Source organism: Phoenix dactylifera, chromosome 9 (genome assembly GCF_009389715.1).
Source record: "Phoenix dactylifera cultivar Barhee BC4 chromosome 9, palm_55x_up_171113_PBpolish2nd_filt_p, whole genome shotgun sequence".
NCBI classification, from domain to species: Eukaryota; Viridiplantae; Streptophyta; class Magnoliopsida; order Arecales; family Arecaceae; genus Phoenix; species Phoenix dactylifera.
This window is the reverse complement of record NC_052400.1, coordinates 2801198-2822467: the sequence shown is the minus strand read 5'-3', so window position 1 is coordinate 2822467 and position 21270 is coordinate 2801198. Positions and strand designations below refer to the sequence as shown.

At 36.4% G+C, this 21270-nt stretch overlaps 1 protein-coding gene across 4 annotated transcripts; it reads right to left on the bottom strand.

Moving 5' to 3' along the window:
• Positions 1-195: 195 nt before the first annotated feature.
• On the bottom strand, positions 196-12471 carry LOC103714113. Of its 4 annotated transcripts, none has more exons than XM_008801259.4 (10): positions 12046-12471; positions 9363-9563; positions 9130-9232; positions 8968-9047; positions 8807-8884; positions 6348-6439; positions 3139-3250; positions 2875-2992; positions 521-614; positions 196-436 (listed from the first exon to the last, which is right to left on the bottom strand). In XM_008801259.4, the coding sequence occupies exons 1-9, from the start codon at positions 12310-12312 to the stop codon at positions 553-555; spliced, it is 1113 nt and encodes a 370-aa protein (XP_008799481.1). In that variant the 5' UTR covers positions 12313-12471; the 3' UTR covers positions 196-436; positions 521-552. The 4 variants fall into 4 exon arrangements, with proteins under 4 accessions (XP_008799481.1, XP_038985763.1, XP_008799480.1 ...); XM_039129835.1 differs by having other exon boundaries at positions 2867-2992; positions 12046-12469; XM_008801258.3 differs by having other exon boundaries at positions 254-614; positions 12046-12470.
• Positions 12472-21270: the final 8799 nt, after the last annotated feature.

Below are 21270 nucleotides of genomic sequence, written 5' to 3'. Positions count from 1 at the left end.
TAAATAATTGAGGGGGTCCTGAATCAATACAAAACGCCCTAAGCCAGGCCTAACCGATCGGAACCTACCAGTTCTAGATAGTTGGCTCCACAATTACAGACCAGTTTGCAAAGGTTTGGACACAAGCTTGAGTTGTGTCGATACAGTTACCAATATCGACTGTGAACCTGATAGTTTGGTTCGGTACTGTATACCTTGCTGCCTAAAGCAGGGCGGACCTGCACTTCATCCCCAATTCATCAATGCACCCATCAACACAACTAATCTCACTCTACAAACATCCACGGAAATACTCAAGTATGAACTCATGTTAACCCAATCTTATTTAAATCAACAAAACTTCATGCATTGATTCTAACGTCCTGCACTGCTCAAATATGAGGTTGGAAACACGTTTTTTGTGATCGCGATCAGCATATCGGATCCATTTTCATTCCTGCAACCAAGGACCTTATTTTTCATCCTTTTCTTTTCATAAAACAGTATTTAAAAATTCTTATGTTACGTCATGTTGACCCACAATTCCTCTTGATTATCTTCTGAAGTGCTTTCTTAGCCTCCTCCAAAGTCTCCACTCCATGCTCCACTTCGAATGATAGCCTCTGAATGTTGAACTGCAATAGACAAAGTTTCAGTTTTTTTTTGACCATTTAAAATACGACCCCAACTATAAATTTACCAAGACTTCTGCTTCCTTTGTTTTATCTCATCTTTTTGCAATGAATAGCCAAAAGCATAAAAGCATATATTAATTTAATTCCGAGACAAGCACGATAACAGGAAGATATGGTATCTTGAAAGCAGAAAGATTGAGATTAATCAGCATTACAGAGAAAAGACAATGCGAAAAGTAGGGTTACAAAGACATGCCTTTTTAATAAGCAACTCCATACCCCACGAGTTAAAAAATGGATTCAAAACGCCCAAAATGGGACAGTATGATTGGTACCATACCGTTCCAATACAAAACCGGTACCATACAAGTGTCGAGATGCCAAAAAACTGTGTATCGGTACGTAACAGCTGCACTAATACTTACTAATGGCAGTATACTCGATCGTACCAATGCATGCCAAAATATTTCCATTATTTTTAAGCTGTCAGTTAAATTACGTACTCATCAGTACCAGTTTCACATCATTCTAATAAAAAATGGTACGGGATTTGTTACTAGTATTAAAGTCTTGAGTATAAGTATCTTATTGGGTGGAAGAAAAATATAAGAACGGGAGGAAACATGAACGTCTGCATATGCATGCGTTCAGGCGAACTTATTATGAATAATAGCATGCTTTTTAAATTTTAGTAATACAAATATTTTAGTAGTAGCTCTTAGGGGTGCAAATGAGCCAAGCAGCTCGCAAGCTGCTCGAGATCGACTCGAATCCAAGCTTGACTTGACTTGAGTGTTACGAGCTCAAGTTGCTCGAATAGTTTTTCGAGTCAAGTTCGAGTAATAGAATACTCGACTAGAAAATTCATGAGCCTAGTCAAGTTTATATATATATATATATTTAATAATATTATATTTTATTATATATATTATTAATTCAATATTTTAAAATATAATATTGTGTTATATTTTGTTTTAACTACATTTTTTTAATTATGACCATGGCTCAAATTCGAGCTCGAACTCAAGCTCGAGCATGGCTCAGTTGATATTCGAGTCAAGCTGAGCCGATCTCGAGTATTACTTTTTTTTTTATTGGGTCGAGTTTGAGCTTAGCTATTAAAACTCGATCAATCCAGAGTCGAATTTCGAACTCAAATATTTTGAATCGAGTCGAGCTCAAGCCTCTAGCTACTCGACTCGGCTTGGTTCGATTACACCCCTAGTAGCTCTAGACACTCGAATTCAGAAGTATATTGATCTAAAGTGGCTAGCCAACAAGTCACAATCTTAAAAGAATGTTTTTTAAGTCATATGCATCACATATCTAATATGTCAAGGACCTCTAAAATGATGGGAATATATTCATCCTTGAAGTTGACAACTTGATTTTACTGACTTGCGAGTGGACATATTAGTCTTTGGAGATCTGCAAGATAACCTCGTACAAGCAGCATATTCAGTTAAAAATGCCTATAAAAAAATTAGCTATGCCTGACTTCCATAACATATAAGCATGACACGAATAGTGTCCCAATGCATGTTTCCCGCTGGAATGATATACAGAAGAATATGGTACAAAAGGATAAGAGAGTTTTTAGAGTTGGTGAGATACTAGTCTCCACAGAGAAACAAACAACAAATAGATTCCACATGCTGGACTAAGAACAACTTTTGGTGTACAGTTCCTAAGGCAACCAATTCCCATCAATTTGGGTCGCCACTAGGATTCCAGTACATTGCATGAATAGTTCGTCATGAGCTTTGAAAGCATTCAGTCACCTAATCCCCACTTTTGGATAACCCTAGTTCAGCAGTGAATGACATGGCAAGTGTTCGCAACTGTTGACTTTTGTAGGCAGCTGGTATGAACCAAAGTTTTTCAATGGTGGTACCCCTAATGAGCAGAATTTCCTCTAAAGATCATTTCTTGAGCCCAAAATCAGATTTCCATCTAATTATGCTTAAAATCTAATCACTAAACCACACACTCTTATTTTTTATTTGTCATATGGTTTCTCATTTATCACATGAATCTGATCCGTCGCTGAGGATCGTGATGTCTAAATGTCAACAGTAATTGACAAAACATAACATCCATCTGCTATGAAATAAGTTCTGATAGCAATCTGAATGATTGACAATTTTTGTCACCATCTTGAGTTCAATAGAAGAATCCTAACCATCACCATAACAGATTACAAAACAAATGCAGCAACAACTAGCTAAACGTTTGATGTTTGCATCTCGTACCTGCGCACCTTGGCGAACACGTATATCAGTCCCTTTGCTGTCTATGGATATAAGAGCTGCATCATCTATCTCTACTTCCGTAGATAAAAGTTCCTTAAGTGGTTTTGAGAACATTGCATTCAGCTCCTATCCACAACATAAATATCAGGTTGCACATTAATTAGATAGTAGGAGGTTTTTGATTATTTCAAGATCCAAACCAGATAAACAAACAGAGTGACAGTAATAACTCAAATTCTTTGATGCAGCAAAAGCAGCACTCACAAGAATACCTTTAGATTTTGTTCTCCACCATCAACAGCAATTTTGTCGGGTTGAATGGCCTCATATTCCTTGACATCTACCCATTGAACAGTACCAAAGCCTCCGATGAAATATATATCACTGGTAATAATTATATGCAGGATCAAGACCATGTATACGATCATGTTTGTAGCAGACAAGTGTAACAAGAAAAGAATAATCATAATTTGCAACAAATAAAGTAGTATAGGACATACAAAAAAAAAAAAGGCAAAGGCATTAGAATCATGCAACGGTCTCAAGTTTGAATTCATTTGGGTAGTAGTCCCCTGAAGAACTTACACTCCAGAGTTGAAGCGGAGGTTATATTTGTATCATAATACATAGAATATCATGTTGGGCAGTGGGCACATGTATCTCCACAAGTTTGTAACAGTCATAAAAGGATTATTGAAATCTGATAGTTCAGCATTGAAATACTAAAATAATACAATCTAATAGTTGACATTTTCCAATAGAATCTGCAGCAGCACTGTGAAGATAGGCATGTAATTAATTAGAGAGAGCATTAATCAATGGGTACCCTCAATGTAAAGGAACTAAACTGGATCAACTGCATCCATGGTAAGCCTTCTGCAATCGAAAAGCAAAAGATCAATTTAATACCTATGATTATTTAGTGAACTCTATCCAACTAACTTGTAGCTATGAAAGCTATCATATGTCACTCCCTCCTTAGAAATCAGATAATTGCATTTGAGAGAAATATTGCTTGCCTTGCCAAAATTATCAATCAACTTGTTTATGTCACCAAGAATCTTTGGGAGAACAGAATGGAAAACCCGCCGGGGAAGATCCTCCTTACCCTGCATCTATTTCTGTTATTCTTTTCTTCATCATGTTCGTCCAAGGTAAGTGGTCCTATCTTCATTCATCATTTTATGTTCCAAATTTTCAGCCTCAGTCATATTTACCCCTCTTCCTGTTGTACTAGGAGTGAAGCTATTCACATTTTCACCAAACTTAAAGCTGGCTCCTCAATCTCAGCCAAATTAATACGGTGAAACATCCTGCAACATGCAGGCTTATTGAAACATAAACTTTCCTGTCACCTCTTGCACTGGACCTCTCACTCCAAGCTATTATTTCTTTTTTGTTTAGTGATTCGAAGTTGTATATTTTGCAGCCTCTCCACTGCCCCTTCATCTTTAATCAGAAGCACATCATCTTCTCTTAAGGCAGCTTGTGTAGTTCTCAACATATTTTCTTCACAAAGATCCTCATTTTACATTCTTATTACACTGTTCTAATTGAAGTTATATACACACATACATGTATTTACGTAGATATTTTCTTCCATCTCCACCATTACCCCCTTCACCAGTAAAATAGGCAGCATATATAGTCGGAGCACCAGTTGTCAATGGAGGAGCGATGAAGCTATGGAAGCTGCAACAGTGGAAGGTGAACAGAAGCAAAGGAAATACTCTGATGGTAGTTGTGTCACCGAAGGTTGAGATGGAAGGTTTGGAGTCCAGTTAAAGCATAGTACCAAAAGTATATTAGATTTCTCCCTCTTTCAATTTCTTATTAAGCTGATAACTTCACCAACAATCACAACCAAAGTCCGCTGTACCGGTACCGGTCGGCATACCGGTCCGAACCGGGCCCGGACCGGTCCGTACCGGTCCCGTACCGGTTCTCCAACAATAAACCATCGATACCGGATTCCACGCTGATCTGGTACCAGTCCCAGGCCGAACCGGTACGTACCGGCCGGTACGGACCGGTACGGCAGACCATGATCACAACTACTATTTCGTACAGGTGAAGATGTCATGTTACTTATGCAGCAGTTGCATCTGGCAATCAAAATGGTTGATAAACATGGGAGAGGGTTTTTTTATGGTCTCAGATCAAGAACTCCTATGGATATTTAATATCTAAAGATTCTTCCTGTACATACAATCAAGGACTACAAGATCTCTTTGTTTTCTCTGAAACAAGAAGTAATCTTAAAAGGACAAACTTCATGAAACTATTATGGTTCATTTGAGATGAGTTTTACCATATGCTATGATACTGAATATCCTCTGCAGTTTGCAGATTTAGCATCTAAGGTTCATGCTTTTTTTTTAAATATTGGTCCTAGACAGCTCTTTAAATACTCTCAACTGAAATACAGTCCAAATCTGTATTATTATTATTAACAGCAACTTAGTCATTATCCCTAAGAAAAGAAAACAGCATTAGTTTACAAATCCACATCTGAGCTATTTCATTATTTCTTAACAATATAGGTAGCATGAGGGAGCATAATTCTACTTAAACTCAAGATAATTCTAATTGTAATCTAACCACATTCACTCAAATAACTTAGGTTTTTTCTTTTTTGGGGGGAGGGGGGGTTTATGAGTATCTGAAATTGCATGTATGCTATTGCAAATTTACTATTTGCGTGTATATCATTGTAAATTATTTCTTTTTGCATGGCTTTCCTTATTAAAGGTATACATGCAAAAAAATAATTTATAAGGGTACACACAGATGGTAAATTTGCAAGGGCACATACAATTTTAGATATTTATAAAAGTATATATGCAAAAAGAAACAATTATAAGGGCATACATGTAAATAGAAAATTGCAAAGGTATACATGCAATTTCAGATATTTATGAGGGTATACACACAAAAAGAAAATCTTTTTTAAAATGGTACAAACCTTTGTGGTGTTTTGAACTCAGTTTGCTCCCTTAGTGGGCCAAGCTATCAAACCACTAGAACAAGAGGGGCTCGACTAACGAATTAGAAGCACTTAAACACCAAGAAAGAAAAAGTATTATGCTTATATTATTCTACTAACCCAGAAGATTTATTTTGCAAACTCTTAAGAGAATCCCTTTACCCTTAGATTTATTATAGCATATTTTCTACTTGTGATAGAAAAATACAAAATTTCAACATATGCCTAAGCCCAACATTTTTCCCCTATTTCAATATGTTTGATAGGACCCTGCTCTTATATGAACTATGGTGCACATGAGGATGCAAGATCCACTATCAGCTTTTTATCCTCTTGCCACCAATGCATGCCTAAGCAAACAGAAGTCATCCATATGTTTGCTTTCCCCACATCATCATTGCTGTCTGTTAAAAAGAACTTTTGTCCTTATATATCTTGTTAGATTGTTGTCATGATGCAAGAGTAAACACCAGCACGAAAAGTTCAGGAGCAAACCTTATGTTCTGCATCCTATAATAGTAAAAGTTTCCCCATTGCTGGGATGCCCATTGTTGGTGTTTGGCAATATATTGCTTGCGAGCCCACTCCTGAAGTAGGCAGAAAATGTCATTTTAAGAAACATTCATGCATCGTGCATCTAAAAAGATCTAAAAGAATTATTCGGTAGCATGCCTTTCATTAAAATTGAAGTTCAGATCTGGACATGCAACATATCATTAAAAAAGTATTTACAACCACGAAGCAGTTGAGCACTAAACTGAAAGTTCCAGATAGTTCCAAGCATTATAAAATGTTGCTCTCCAGAAAGAGCACACCATAGATCATGCAAGCCCACTAAAGCGACAAACTCTTCCATACGACTCAGACGAAAAACAATCTCACAGGTTCTGAGAGTTCCAAGGAGTGTGTGAGGCAGTCATATGATCTCAAATAATAATATGCTATCAAGCAAGTTGTACTGGTCAAAATTTGGGCCACTTCGCAAGCCCATATAAGTATAAATTTAGCATTCCATCTAACTGAACCACATTTCTTTGGAAACAGAACCACATATAATGCGAGACTTTGCAAGCACCTGTACTAGAGTCTGGTACTAAAGGGTGTCGGAGCATTGTTTCATACATGTGCTACATGCATTTACTTTCACATGTATTATTAATTCTTGTCTAATAGCACTCAAGTGACAGAAAAAAAAAATGCTATATAAAGCTGTAAGCAACTTTACCATTATAGTATGCACTACTATTCTTCAAGAATTATTGCAAGACGATGATGATTTTCCTACTACTAACACTTTCGAGAATCTTATAAGCATCAGGAAGTCCTTTATGATCATACATCAGGCCAGTAGATTTACTATATTGTAAATATTCTTATTATTAGCTAATAAGAGGAGAATAGAGGTTTAACTTTGTTGCCACTGCTATTTTCTAAAATAATTGAGTATGTCATGACTAAGATATTTCAGTTCCAAGCAAGAGACTACATTCACTTTTAAAGATTTGCCTCATTCCAAGGTAATACTGGTCAGTTGAAACAATTTGTGAAGTGACTAATATCAGGTTGAGAATTGTGAATCTGATAAATCCTTGTGTATAGACTTTATGATTTGTGTTTTAATATATATATATATATATATAAAGCTTGGTTTTTGTTATTTTTTGTTGCATACTACTTTAACATCTCTATGATATTCTTGAATAACTAAGGTGGCCAAAACTTAAAGTGGTATTACTAAAGCAAAAGCATGAGCACAGATGGTGCAGCAACCAGAAAATGACAGGCTTAAAGAATGCAGAGATGGAGAGAGAGTTTTAACTTTTCTAGAACACATGCTTGTCAAGTGATTGGAAAATCTACATACATGAATTACCAGATAAAGAAAATCAATTAACTATAAACATAAGCAGATATAGGATAATACTAAGACAAATTGTATGGTACCAAAGTCTTCTAGTAGAAAATTGTGAAGCTTGTTAACTTTAATGGCATGAGATCAAGTCAAACAACTTGAAGATTGCCAGATTTGGGTTACAAATCTTTGGAAAAAATTCTTATTTATTTATTCAAGTTTGTTGTTCTCCAATAAGAAGAAAAAAACCCTCTATCTTATTGGAGCACTTCTTTATTCTTTTATTTTAAATGCTACCATTGCAGTAGAATCTAATTAAAGTAGTATGCTAAGGATGATGAAGATGCCTTGATATGAATAGCTTTATCTAAGATACGCGTCTCGGTACCGGGCCCTGCACTGGCGCCATGCCATCACTGTGTCGGTACAATATGTTATGAAGTTGATTCGGCGTACCAAGTATTCATACACCCCTCCCCCCATACTATATAATGGTATTAAACTAATATGATACGGTACACTCCGTACAGCTCGGTTTGGTATAGTATAGTGCACCGTGGCTTTATCCTTCTCTCAAAAGCCTCCCTACTCAACATTGCACTCTCATCATAATCTCCTAGTCTAGTTGTCCTCATTATCCTCTTTCATGAAATATAGATCAGTTTTATGCATCCTTGCAAGCAACAGTAGTAACTAGCTTGCAGTCCTTGGAATAGCCGATCGATGAAGTCTAATAAAAGAACACCTAATACCTTGCCCTTGTGTTCACACACATACACACACAGAGAGATAGAGAGAGAAGAGCACGAGCTCTAAGAGATAGTACAAGATGATGAAAACCACTGACCACTTAGACTTGATATGGGTTTCTTCCGCTGGGTGTCTAAACATGTCAACTTTATATTATCTTGACTAGCATATCAGGCAGTTAGATCTGGTTGAAATACTTAGAAATAACTAAGATAAACTTCCTTTCTTTGGGTGTGTGCGTCTATGTGTGCATGACCGGCCATAAGCATAAAACTGATACAGCTAAAATATTCTTTTACCTACTAGTATGGTAAAAACCAAAATGAAATGAGTTATATAGTTTGTTATGAACCTGCTGGTCAGCTGGAAGAGGGATAACATCACCAAATATTGTCACACGTGCATTTGATAAACCGCTCCATCCAGGTATCTGAAAACAAAAGAAAGCTAAAGACCAAGTGATAACAGGAAAAGGGGTCCTCCAAAGATTATTCTAAGCATAAGAGTCACAACCTGTACAACAAGTGTGCATCTTGGATCTGCCAACAGATTCCGTGTGTGTATGGCCAATGGTGACAGTGAAAAGATTGGATCTGTATAGAATTGTAAAAGATAGCATATGAGATTTTGGAAATAGATATTACACGTATGCAATAAGATTCAAAGCTAACTTACGGCCCATTGAATCTGTTGCAAAGTCAACTAGAGAACCAAATGGATATCCTGCACGATGATGATGCATCCGAGACATTACAGTGCACAAATGAGCAAATCTAGCCTGTTTTGTAAAAAGAAACAGTAAAAGTAACATAGTCAACTAAAAAGGAACTAAAAGGCATTGAAAAGCACTCAATAATTAAAATCAAAGCACTGAATTAACTAATAGAAAAAGAGAAAGAAGATTATACCTGCTCCATCAGATTACGAACGGCCAAGGCTGGCGGAGGTAAATCATGAGCAGAGGTTGCACTTTGCACACCACCAGAAATAGGTGTTCTAAAAAGCCCAGCTCTAGATCCACTGGTTCCACTTCCACCAGCAGCAGGCGATGCCATCTCTGATTTGTCAGTGATGCCAGCTTCATCGCTATGATTGTAACTCAGATTATTCTTTAATAATACAAGAAAAAACATCAGGATAATCACCTATCAATCATTTCTCATTTCTAGTTGCTAAATAAATGATCTAGAAATCAAAGGTTGTAATATAGATCAGAAAATGTATAAAAACCTTCATCTGATTTGAGGAAAAAATGTTTCCTGATTTATTATAAGTCGCAATGTTTACTTGCTTTAACTTCTCCTTCACCTCAATGAGCTTTGAAATACACAAGAGGCCAATTCAACATTGTTCCAACAATAGACAACCTATCTATACAAGACATGAGCTCACAAAAAAATAATATAAAACAAGTAGAAAACAATAGTAAGAAAATATCTTATATTGCTCAATAGAAGAAACTACAGTTTAAGAAGTTAAGCCCTTGCCTCAATTGTCAGCTAAGTGTCATGTGGTCTTTTGTCTCATACGATATCATAAGATTATAAAGTACAACACAGTTTACACGGCTAGAAATGGGTGTTTTGAAGACCAATGCACTATATCCAGTTGCTTCACTTACTTATGTAGCAAGATTTATTTTTAATGTGGTCAGAAGAATATAGGGATAAAGGGTCAGATGGACTTTCTTTGTGGATGGGTGGGTTGGGAGGGGTGGGAAGTGGTTGCGAAGAGAGAAGGATAACCTTAAAATCAGACAAGTTAAAACCATAAGAATCAACAGCTCCAATTACAGCAAGTTGATGAGGCAACTAATTACAGACCTATTTGATCTGGAGGTTTTTGTCAGACTCAAACAGATCAAAGAACGGAACTAGGGGTAGAAAGGCGCTAGGAATAATATTGCTTTCTTTCAAAAGTCATACAAGGTTGCGGAGCAGGACACACAGCTACCTTCTAAAAATTGTGGAGGCAAAGTAGAGATTGATAGGTTATCCACCCTTATATTCCCAAAAGAATAACAGGGTAGAGAAGATAGAATGTTTTAAATCTATTAGTCATTGAAATGAGGTTAATCCAGAAAATTACTAATATTTTTAGGGCTCAGATAAGTGATCAGGGAACACATTGATCAGTCTCTTAATGTCATTCATCAAAGGGGGAATATAAAAGAGTGATATCTTGAAGGCCTTGACAGGTTGCCCATTCGACCAAGGTGTACACTCTTCAATAAAGAACACAGCAGTGCAACTTGTAGAAGAACTCTAAGCCATGTGACTCCCTTTTCAACTTTGCCTCTTGTCTTTTCCCTTTTTCCTTTTTGTTGGTCAAGAGGCTAAACAGAATGCTTTGAAGGCACAATAAACGAGGATCTCAGAAAGCCTAGATTAGCTAGAAAATTAAGGGTATTATCGATTAGAAACTTGCAAACAATGTTCCTTTTTTCTTCATTTTCTTTTTCTTGTGGACTGAACTTGGTTCAAGCGGTGATGTTGGGATTTTTTACTTTTACTATTTCTAAGATAACTCAAGAAAGGAAAATCTGCAACAAGCTTGACCTATAGGACAGTTACTTATAAAGCACTTGCTATAAACCCTGCTTCGACGTTCTTTGAGTCTTTATTCATTTATAAATTCTAAATTTTATGACCCAGTTGCAAGTTGAACATTATTTTTCTCAAAGACAACAACTTAAAGAATTTAAACTATAATTTGAGGTAAAACTAGGGTGTCTAGCAATCCACCAAAAACCATTCTTAGACCAGACCTTGTAAATCAAGATTCCATTCTTACCTCAGCAGTCAAACTGTAGAAACAAGAAACCATCTCATATAACAAAAGATCAAATCTTAAGACTGAGCATTATTTTTCCCAAAGACATCTTTGTCAAGAGTTCAAGCTATAATTTGAGTTAAAACTAGGGCATGTAGCAATCCACCAAAAACCGTTCTTAGATCAGACCACCAAGGTAACTGTTATAATCGAGATACCATTTTTACTTCAGCAATCAAACTATAGAAACAAGAAACCATCTCATATAACAAAAGATCAAATCTTTAAGTATAAGGCAAGAAGAATACCTCAACCTAAGCAAACCCTAGTTGGTCATGAAGCTAGACCTGTTCCTGAGCGCCCCAACCTCTCCATTTTCTTTTTCTTGAGGAGGATTATAAAAAAAAGAGGGAATATTGGGATTTTTTTCTATCAACTGGTTTATCTTTATCTAGAGATGAACTTTATGGGCAAATCCACACAAGAAGGAAGGAAATAGTTAGTTACTTGCATATCACTCGCTATAAAGCCTACTTCCAGGCTTCAATCATTTATAAATTTCGATTTCCTATGAACCCAAATGCAGATTGTGCACAGTCAATTACTCCAACAATTCAAACAATAAATTTGCGGTAAAAGTAGGGCATCTAAAGATGCACCAAAGCCCTTTCTTGGACCATCAAACCATCAGTTTTACTCTCGCCATCAAGATTCAGTTCTTACCTCAACAATCAAACTAGAGGATCAAGAAATCATCTCATATAACAAAAAGATCAAATCTCGAAGGATGAGGCGCGAAGGATGAGGCGCGAAGGATACCCTTTCCGGAGACAAACCCTCGTCGGCAATGAAGCCAGACCCGTTGCCGGAGACGTCATTAGCGAGAGCTCTGAACCTGCCCCAACTCCTCCGAGCGCTCGATTCCGACGATGACGACAGCCTCAGGAAATCAAAATTCTCGCGGGCTTTCAAGAACCCACCAAGTCGAAAGGAAGGAACTTTGAGCAGGGGAGGGATCGGAGGTTGGTGAGAAGGAGAGATTTCGGCGAGCCTTGGAGGAACGATCGAACTCGAGAGAGCTTCCATGGATTCGAACCAAGAGAAGCAAGAATTCTACAAGGTATTATGGCCACCAAGAGGAGGCGCTGCGGGGCTTTGGGGAGGGAGAGAGAATAAAAGAGGGGGAAAAGGGAATAGAAACGGGAGTAGCAAATAGGAGGGCTTGGGACCCAGAACGGCGTTTGGTGAGGTCATGGGAGGGTTTTATAGGAGGTCCGGGGGAAAAGTACCAGGTTTTAAGAAAGGACTCAGATCAGATGTCTCCCATCCTACAGGAAACAGCATTATTTACCAATAGCTCTAATTTTTTTCTTTAAAACAATAGCTCGATTTGCAGAGACCTCAATATGCCTGACATTTTTTTATCCACTCATAGCGGCCGCCCTTTGCTGAAGCTTTTTTCCTTACATATTGTTACCTCTCTATCCTAACTTAGCCATCGAAGGATCTTCTGCTGGAATTTCTTTGGCACGCGGATTTTTTGTAGGCCATCTCCGAAGGAGATCAACTTTCTATACCATGTCCACCTCAATTCCTGCTACTTCATTACCATCCGAGCCATGCCCCAACCTAGGTCTGAAACTCAGCAATAACACAGACAGTTACAGCTTTTTATTCCTATGCCTATATAAAGAGAGTCAAAGGACCTCAAAAGAGGGACTTGTAGTCATAAAGAGACTCTCATAGTTCAAAGCTCTTATGGTAAGAACTCTCAACCTTTTGTCCATCATTCTATTCTCTTTTTCTTGACTGGTTAACAAGTCTATGAGCTACCCACGGCCAAGGTAAGAAGGCCAACCAGAGAAGGCCGACTAGAAGAAGACAATACTCTACATTGATCTTTTCTTTTATATTTTTCTATTTTTTGTTGCAATTCCAAAGTCCTTTTTGACTTAAGCATCTGAGGACCTAGCCGAAACTAATCTGGCAAGCCTTTCTATTATTCTTTTGTGCATAGATCAACATCTTTCTATAGATAGACTGGCAGTCTGGCACCCTCCAAACCTCCACAGCTGGACGAGATTCCGTGACAACACATTCAATCTATAGAAGCTTTGCTATTAGATGCTAGTAGGCATTAAAGAGATTTTAGGCCAAAATGGGATCTATAAGCTTGGTGCGATCGCGCTGCTAAGTAATAAAAATAAGTTATAGCATTTGCTACAATAATTATATTGAAGCAATAATTGGTTGAAAGTCAGGAAGCATTTCAAATTTGAATAAGATTATTCATATGTTTAATTCAGCCGATCCATCAAACATATAAAGCAGATTTTTTTATATGAGAAAATCTAATCAATAATTTCTTTATACCCTTCCTTCTAAAATCAGTATTTTCTATATAGTATCTTATAGAGATAAATGATAAGGATACAATATAGAATCAAACTAAGAAAGCAATTAAAAGGCACTTTTATTTTCAATAACTGCAAAATATCAGAATACATATAATTAATTCTAATGAATTATCTTGAAATTTTAAATTAAAAAAAAGAGCTCGTTGGCACCTAATTATTATGTCATAATAGATTTGAGAAGGGTTGTATAATTTCTTTCTTAAAAACGACATATGTAGAGATTGCACAGAGTTTGTTGCCATTATATATATGGAACTTATGAGTTATAAATGTTTAAGCAATTTAAGAATGGGAAAGGTATCAACAAACAACTCTATCAGCAGCTTCCATATAGAGATTAATCAAAGCTGCAACTTGGGTGGGTAATTAGGTTCAGTTAAAGGACTAGATGTAGCCCAACCTAGTCTCTTTAACTCACAATCCTAACCTAACCCAACTAAGTCCGAGGTTGGGATTCCTCCAACTTAGCCCAACCTGATCTGATCTTATACTAAATTTGAATTAGGCCAAGTGAAGTGGATCATGCTTGGTTGTGCCATATTAATTGGACTAGATTAAGTTAAATTAGTATGTTGGATTAATATCTCAAATTCATCAATTTTAATGATATATTTGCATATAATTTAACAAGATCATATATGTAATTTTATAAATATATAAATATCATATAAAATATAAATATACTTTATTTAAGTTTGGTTGAAAGCCAACTCTAACATAATGTACTTTTGGTAGGGTCATTTTAGCCCAAATCTAATCCAAATCTCTTCTATTGTATCCGAGTAATTTCCATCAAAGTAATGATCTATGCATAAGTCTAAACGCATTCTACATGGAGACTGCGAACGATTTGCAGCCTCTACATGGGACTTTTGCTCGGTGATGTTTTAGTAAGGATTTTTTGCATAGATACCTTTCTAAATATCATATTTTATATGAATATCCTTCCAAAATTTATATTTGCATGTATATCCTCATTAAACTCTGTTATTGTACAAATACCCGTAATATAACGGTTGTTCTAACGGTCTTAGAAAAAATTATATTTATATTAATTAAAAATAAAATAAAATTTAAAAATTATGCTATTATTCCTATCTTCTTCTCCTGCTATCGGGATCGCGATCTATTTGCATGTCTACGCATTAAGAATATTTTAATTATTTTAATTTAAAATTATTAATTTTTTAACGTCGTTAGATAGCTTGGGTACATATGAAAAATAAAAATAAAAAAAAGTATAATGACAAAATAAGTGTTTTACAAAGATATACATATAAATATTAATTTAAAAGAGTATACATGCAAAATTCGAAATTTAGAAAGTATTCATGAAAAAAAACCATTTTAGTAACGGCTTCTCGATTCACGGACCAAGAGATAATTTTCGATTCTATCGATCCAGGCTACGACGAGAAACGGCGGCCTGCCCTATCTTCTGTACCCATTTCGTTCTCTCCCGCCCTCTCTCTTGCTTCTCGTCTTCTCGAAGCAAAGGCGACCTCCGCTCTACCCCAATCCGGATGGATTTTTTTATAGCATAATTTGGGTGGACAAAGGAATTGGAAGCAACTGAGCCCAATCCACAAGGCTGAGGGTGAGGTGGTGAAAGAAAGAGAGAAGGGTAGTAGGAGGAGAAGTTGGAGGCCAGAATTTAGCTTCTTGAGGTCCTGGGATGTTACAATCCATTATTAGGTACAGTAATTTCTTTTAAAAATTCAATCTTTTCTTGTACCGTTGCTTAGCTTTGGATTTTTTTGATCGGTTCTTATTTTTCTCCTAAAAAAACATACTATCTTTCTCCACTTCGTTCGTGCTATTTGATTTTGATTTCATGGACAAGATGAACCCAATAGCTTCTCAAAACTTCATCTAATTTATACTTTTTTTTGTTTCTACTGTGTTTGAAAACTATGAACTTGACTCTGTAATCGTATTTTATTCGGCGTAGTTGGGATTTAAACCAGAAAGATGGCAAACACAACTCTTCTTGTTTAGTTGAAATGCTTTCCAATTTATGTTGAATCTCCGTCTGAGGTGAAACCTGTTCACTGTGAAGTGAAGAGAATCCAATGCAAAATCATAGCAAAATCAAAAGACTTTCTAGATAACAAGAGTAGATGAAATATCAAATAATTGTTAAAAGTTAATGAGATTGAAAATTAAAGCATCGTGACTGTTCAGGAAATAGTGTACTAGTTCATGAAGCATTGCAACTCTACGCGAAGGGATGCACCTATGATTGAAGCATTGCAACTCTACATGAAGGGATGCACCTATTCATGTCTACATATTACTATAAATACTCACATTTGTAATCGTTTTTAGCAGAGAAATTAGTTATCCATTTTTCAAGCTCTATTTTCATAGGAGTGGAACTTTTAAGAAAGTTCATATTCATTCCAACAAAGTGGTATCGGAGCGGGTTTTCATCTACAATGGAGAAGCTATCGACGTCAAACTCATTAAATACTCTCTATCCAATTTTTAATGGAGAAAACTATGAGTTCTGGCGTATTAAGATGAGAACTCTTTTGTTGGCAGAGGGTGTGTGGAATGCCATGGAGGTTAAATTCCAAGAACCAGAACAAGGAGTGCAACTAACAGAAGAAGCGAAGAAGCAAATAGACAAGAGTAGAATGGTAGATGCTCGGGCATTGGCTCGTATTCAAGCTGGAATTTCTCCCACAATTTTTCCTCGAATTATGTATGCATCTACAGCAAAGGAAGCCTGGGATCGTCTTTGCCTTGAATACCAAGGAGATGAGAGACAATCTGCACTTAGATTACAAAATTTGCGCAGAGAGTTTGAAATGCTGCAGATGAAAGAAACAGAATCTATGTTTGATTTTTTTTTCTTGGGCATTTGAGCTCGTAAACCAAATTAAGGCCGCAGGAGATAATATTACTGAACAACATATTGTGGAGAAGATCTTAGTAAGTCTTCCTCCAAATTATGATGATTCAGTAATCTTGATCGAAGAGACTAAAGACCTGTCAACTCTCATAGTCCAGCAACTCATGTATTCTTTGCATATGCATGAGCAAAGAAAACTTAGAAGAGAAAACAGATCAGTAGAAAGTGTGTTCTCGTCAAGAACACAAAACAAAGGGAAGAAGCCAAAATCTTCATGGAAAAAGAACTCTGCAAAATAAGATAGAAGTGGTCCGGCATCAGAAGGCAAGCAGTTGACTTGTAAAATTTGTAGAAGAAGCAATCATAAAACTGAGGATTGTTGGTACAAGGGTAAACCCCAGTGTCGGTTTTGCCAAAAATTTGGTCACATAGAACGTGACTGCAGGAAAAAAAAGAGGAGAAGGACAACAGGCCAAGATGACAGAAGCAGAAGAAGAAAACTTTCTCTTTGTTGCCGCCATGACAACCAAAGTAGAAACTACAGGACAATGGCAATTAGACAGTGCCTATAGTAATCATATGAGTGGTAAAAGAAGTCTGTTTGTGGAGCTAGATGAATCCATCAAGCCAAAAATACAAATTGGAGATGGGACTTTCTTAAGAGCAAATGGGAAAGGCGCAATCAAAATTCAAACCAAGCAAGGAAGCAGACATATCAGAGAAGTTTTATATGTTCCTAATTTGGCAGCAGACTTGCTTAGTGTGGGATAACTCATGCAAAATGGATATTCTCTTTCTTTTGCCCAAGATAAGTGCTTGATATATGACAAGCATCAAAGATTGCTGGTTTCTGTTCAAATGACAGAAAAGAGATATTTTCCTTTCCAAGTTACAACAAACAACTTTGGATTAGTAGCAACTGAAAATGAATCCGAGCTATGGCATAGAAGATTTGGCCATCTAAATTACAAATCTTTAAAGCTTTTGAAGGAGAAAAATTTTGTGCAAGGACTTCCTTATATTGATGACTTGAAGGAAGTTTGTGAGAGCTGTGTTATGGGCAAGCATTCAAGAGCATCTTTTCCTAACAAAGCAAAATGGCATGCAAAAGCCCCTCTTCAATTAGTTCATACTGACATTTGTGGCAAGATGTCAGTCCCCTCCCTTGGAGGTCATTTCTATTTCTTAACCTTTATTGACGATTTTTCTCGAAAATGCTGGGTTTATTTACTTAAGTAGAAGTCAAAAGAAGGCAGATTGAAAATTAAAGCATCGTGACTGTTCAGGAAATAGTGTACCAGTTCATGAAACATTGCAACTCTACACGAAGGGATGCACCTATGATTGAAGCATTGTAACTCTACATGAAGGGATGCACCTATTCATGTCTACATATTTCTATAAATACTCACATTTGTAATCGTTTTTAGCAGAGAAATTAATTATCCATTTTTCAAGTCTCTGTTTTCATAGGAGTGGAACTCTTAAGAAAGTTCATATTCATTCCAACAAGATTCAGTTGCCTGCACAAGCTATGTAATTCCTTCCGTGCAGTTTGGTTGTTATGAGGCTTACATTGAGTCTCGGAGTATTTGCATATTGTAGTTTCAAGCTAGGTGTCTGATTTCGAATTGTGCAGGAGGCATGTCATTCTAATCTTGCAAGAAAATGCATTTTGAAACAAGATTCAACGTTTCGGTATCGGACACCGTACCAGTGCCACACTGGCACAATGTCAGTATGATACGATATGGAATTTTATTGGTATACCGATACTTGGTATATTATCCATATCAAGTACCAGTACCGAATAAGTATGGTACGCTCCGTACCATTCAGTACGAGCTGATACGGCGTACCTTGTTTTGAAATATCCGATCATTCTCTACCAAAAAAAAAATCTAGTCATTTGATTTGTGTACCAGGTGGCACTCATTTTTATGTCATTTTTAGGTATCTTTGTGATGTTTAAGAGGTTGGAATGGTGTCGTGCAAGAAATCTGAAGGAAGCCCAATATTTTTGAAGCAGACTGTTGTTTCTTACAGCATTAGGGAGCTAGAATTATTGAAATTTTGATATGATACCTCATCTGTTGAGGGTCTGACTACTCGTACTGGGGTCATTGATATGTTGAGAGTTTCTGGAAATGTTTCAGATTTTTTATGCCCATTTTATGATATTCACATTTTTTTCAGGGAATGTAGCAGATTCCAAAACTTAGAGTTGAGGTGGAATATCAGAACATGGTAGGTTTGAAATATGTTTGTCTAGGAGGACAAAGAAGATTCGAATTTCCTCTCTCTCTAGTGAATCTGGTAGCTCCTTCGACATTTAGCATGGTCTAGTTGGTCATATTATGTGTTAGCCGCACCTTGTTCTGATGTTGTCAACTATGTTTGTTAATCATTCAGAGAAATTACGAAAACAGCATGTATTAGCCACCATCTATTGGTAGAAGTTATCTTTCTTGAAACTCTGTCATTCTTTTAGGGAGATGTTCCATTCCAGGGTGATTTCTCTGGTTAGCGAATCATGGGAGGCACATATTGCACAGATATATGTATGAGCTCTGAACAGGACAATTTGTTTTCTTTATGCTGTTCTCTCTAATCTAATATTCGTTTGGAATATCATGTGTTTCTATTGTAGATAAGTTATCTACATGTAAAAGTTAACAGAGGCATTCTTATATTATGTTTGTTCGCCAGGTTATTAACATATTAATGGTGAAATGTTGGTTATAAATGCCTGTTGGGATCTTGGCGAATTATTTTGTGTTTTATATGGGTATATCTTGATTCTAGTTTCAAAAGTGGAGTTTGGACTGGAGCAGCAACTTTTGATCAGGACCAGTTCTATTATTGGTCAAAGAAAATTTAGATGCGTTTTTTTCCCCTTGTCTTGAATCTTGAACAGTTGAAGGGATCGATCTTGTTGGAGAGAGAATCTTGAACGATGACACCTTTTGGTTTTGTTCCTGGCCATTAGGAAACTGCAGTCTTTTCTAATTATCATACTAATTACACTAAATGGTATATAAGGAAATTCAGCTATGCCTCAAACTGAAAAGCAAGAAACAAGTGCATGATGGTTTTTTTTTTTTTTTGGATTGTAATGCATGAAGGAATATAATGTACATAATTTGAGACTTGAAAGCAATAACATTTTTCAGACAGTTCCATAGTCTTACTCGTACCCTAATGTAGATGAATAGAAATTGGAAAATGAGACCAAATTTTTAGCCTCATCTGCCATGTAAGATGATCTTGCAAGCTAAATTTATTGAATGTTCACTGGAACTAGAATTTTGAAACCACCTTGTTCAAAAAAGATCCAAGCATTTCTTCCATTATCCACGACTGGACCTGTCAGCTTTTCTTTCTTCTATTGGACATCTGCCTGCTAAATTAGAATGCGAGGAATCAGAGAACAATTGTTTCTCAGAGGAAAGTAGTAAAAGACATGGCTTTAAACTCAGAACAGAGCCTCAACGTTGAAAAAAGGTTGTGGGGTTATTATAAAATCAGGGCCGTGTGTGGATGTGCCACAGAAATCTGATCGCAATAGAGATTCATAATTTCATTCAAAATTCTATACTGTGTAGTAATCTCAAATTTATAACTTTTCCTCCATATAATCTTACCTTTTTTCCAATTTTAGATCTCTCTTTTGGAAATTTTGGAGGAAAAAAACCTACTCCACCTGCATTTTTGGACTTTGCTAATCTTCATATTCCTCAAACTCAAATGAATGCATGCATTTAGCATAGTTGATGCACATATATTGGTATTGGATGTATGGTTAATACAGATTAGTTGCACATGTAAAGATGTTCTTATACAGGTAGAGGTACGGTGAGCCACCGAAGTACAAAAAGAAACCTCTCTAAGAAAAAAAAATAATTTTTTTTTGTTGCTGAGATGGGTGATTCATACAAATCTAGTACGGACACATCCTATAAGATCAAAAAAGGCATCTCTTTTTAACAACCAAACATCTCTTAAGAAATTTTAACCTCAATTTTTAAATTTTAAATCAAGAAGAGTGATGGAATGACGATGTCGAAACTAAAAACCTCCGGTACCAGTCTAAGAAACATTAGAAGATGTATAGAGTTTTTTTTTTTTTTGCTAAAACGGAAGTATCATACATAACATGTACGAATGCAATCAAGAAAATCAAAAAACAAAATATTTCGGAGCGTACTAGGCAACTCTGCCTCTTCCACCTAGGTGGTCCTCTGAATGGTTGGCAACAAATGAAGCCATCCAATCCGTAGTTTCATTGGCTTCTCTAAACACATGCTTCGCTTGGATCACCTCATCCGCGTGAAGAAAGGATTTCCAAAAAGTATAAACAATGATTGGTTTGATGCTGCCGTCCATGTCCTGGGAAAGAAATCTATTGCACGTGATCTTGCTACATGTGATACTGAAATCTGAGGCAAGAACGACCAAATAATGTAGTAGAGATAGGATAGATCCGTTTGTGATGGTGGAAGGTGACAGCCAGATCCTGACACCTATTAAGGACCAGACTTGTGAAATTACTGCAGATGCTTACTAGTTACCTCATCATATGCCTTTTTCTTATTATATAATTATATGTTATTTATTTATTTTTGACTAAAAATAAAAGTCCCACATAATGTGTACGAATACAACAAAAAAAAAATCAAAAAGCAATATATCACGGAGAGCAGTAGGCAACTTCGCTTCTTCCTCCTATAGGTGGTCCTCCGAGTGGTTAGCAACAAAAGAAGATATCCA

Coding starts and splice junctions, on each gene's coding strand:
- LOC103714113 (XM_039129834.1), bottom strand. CDS start 12,312: ATGGAAGCTCTCTCGAGTTCGATCGTTCCTCCAAGGCTCGCCGAAATC. Junction 9,233..9,362: donor TTCGTAATCTGATGGAGCAG/GTATAATCTTCT, acceptor TTTACAAAACAG/GCTAGATTTGCTCATTTGTG. Junction 2,993..3,138: donor GTGGAGAACAAAATCTAAAG/GTATTCTTGTGA, acceptor TGTTGTGGATAG/GAGCTGAATGCAATGTTCTC.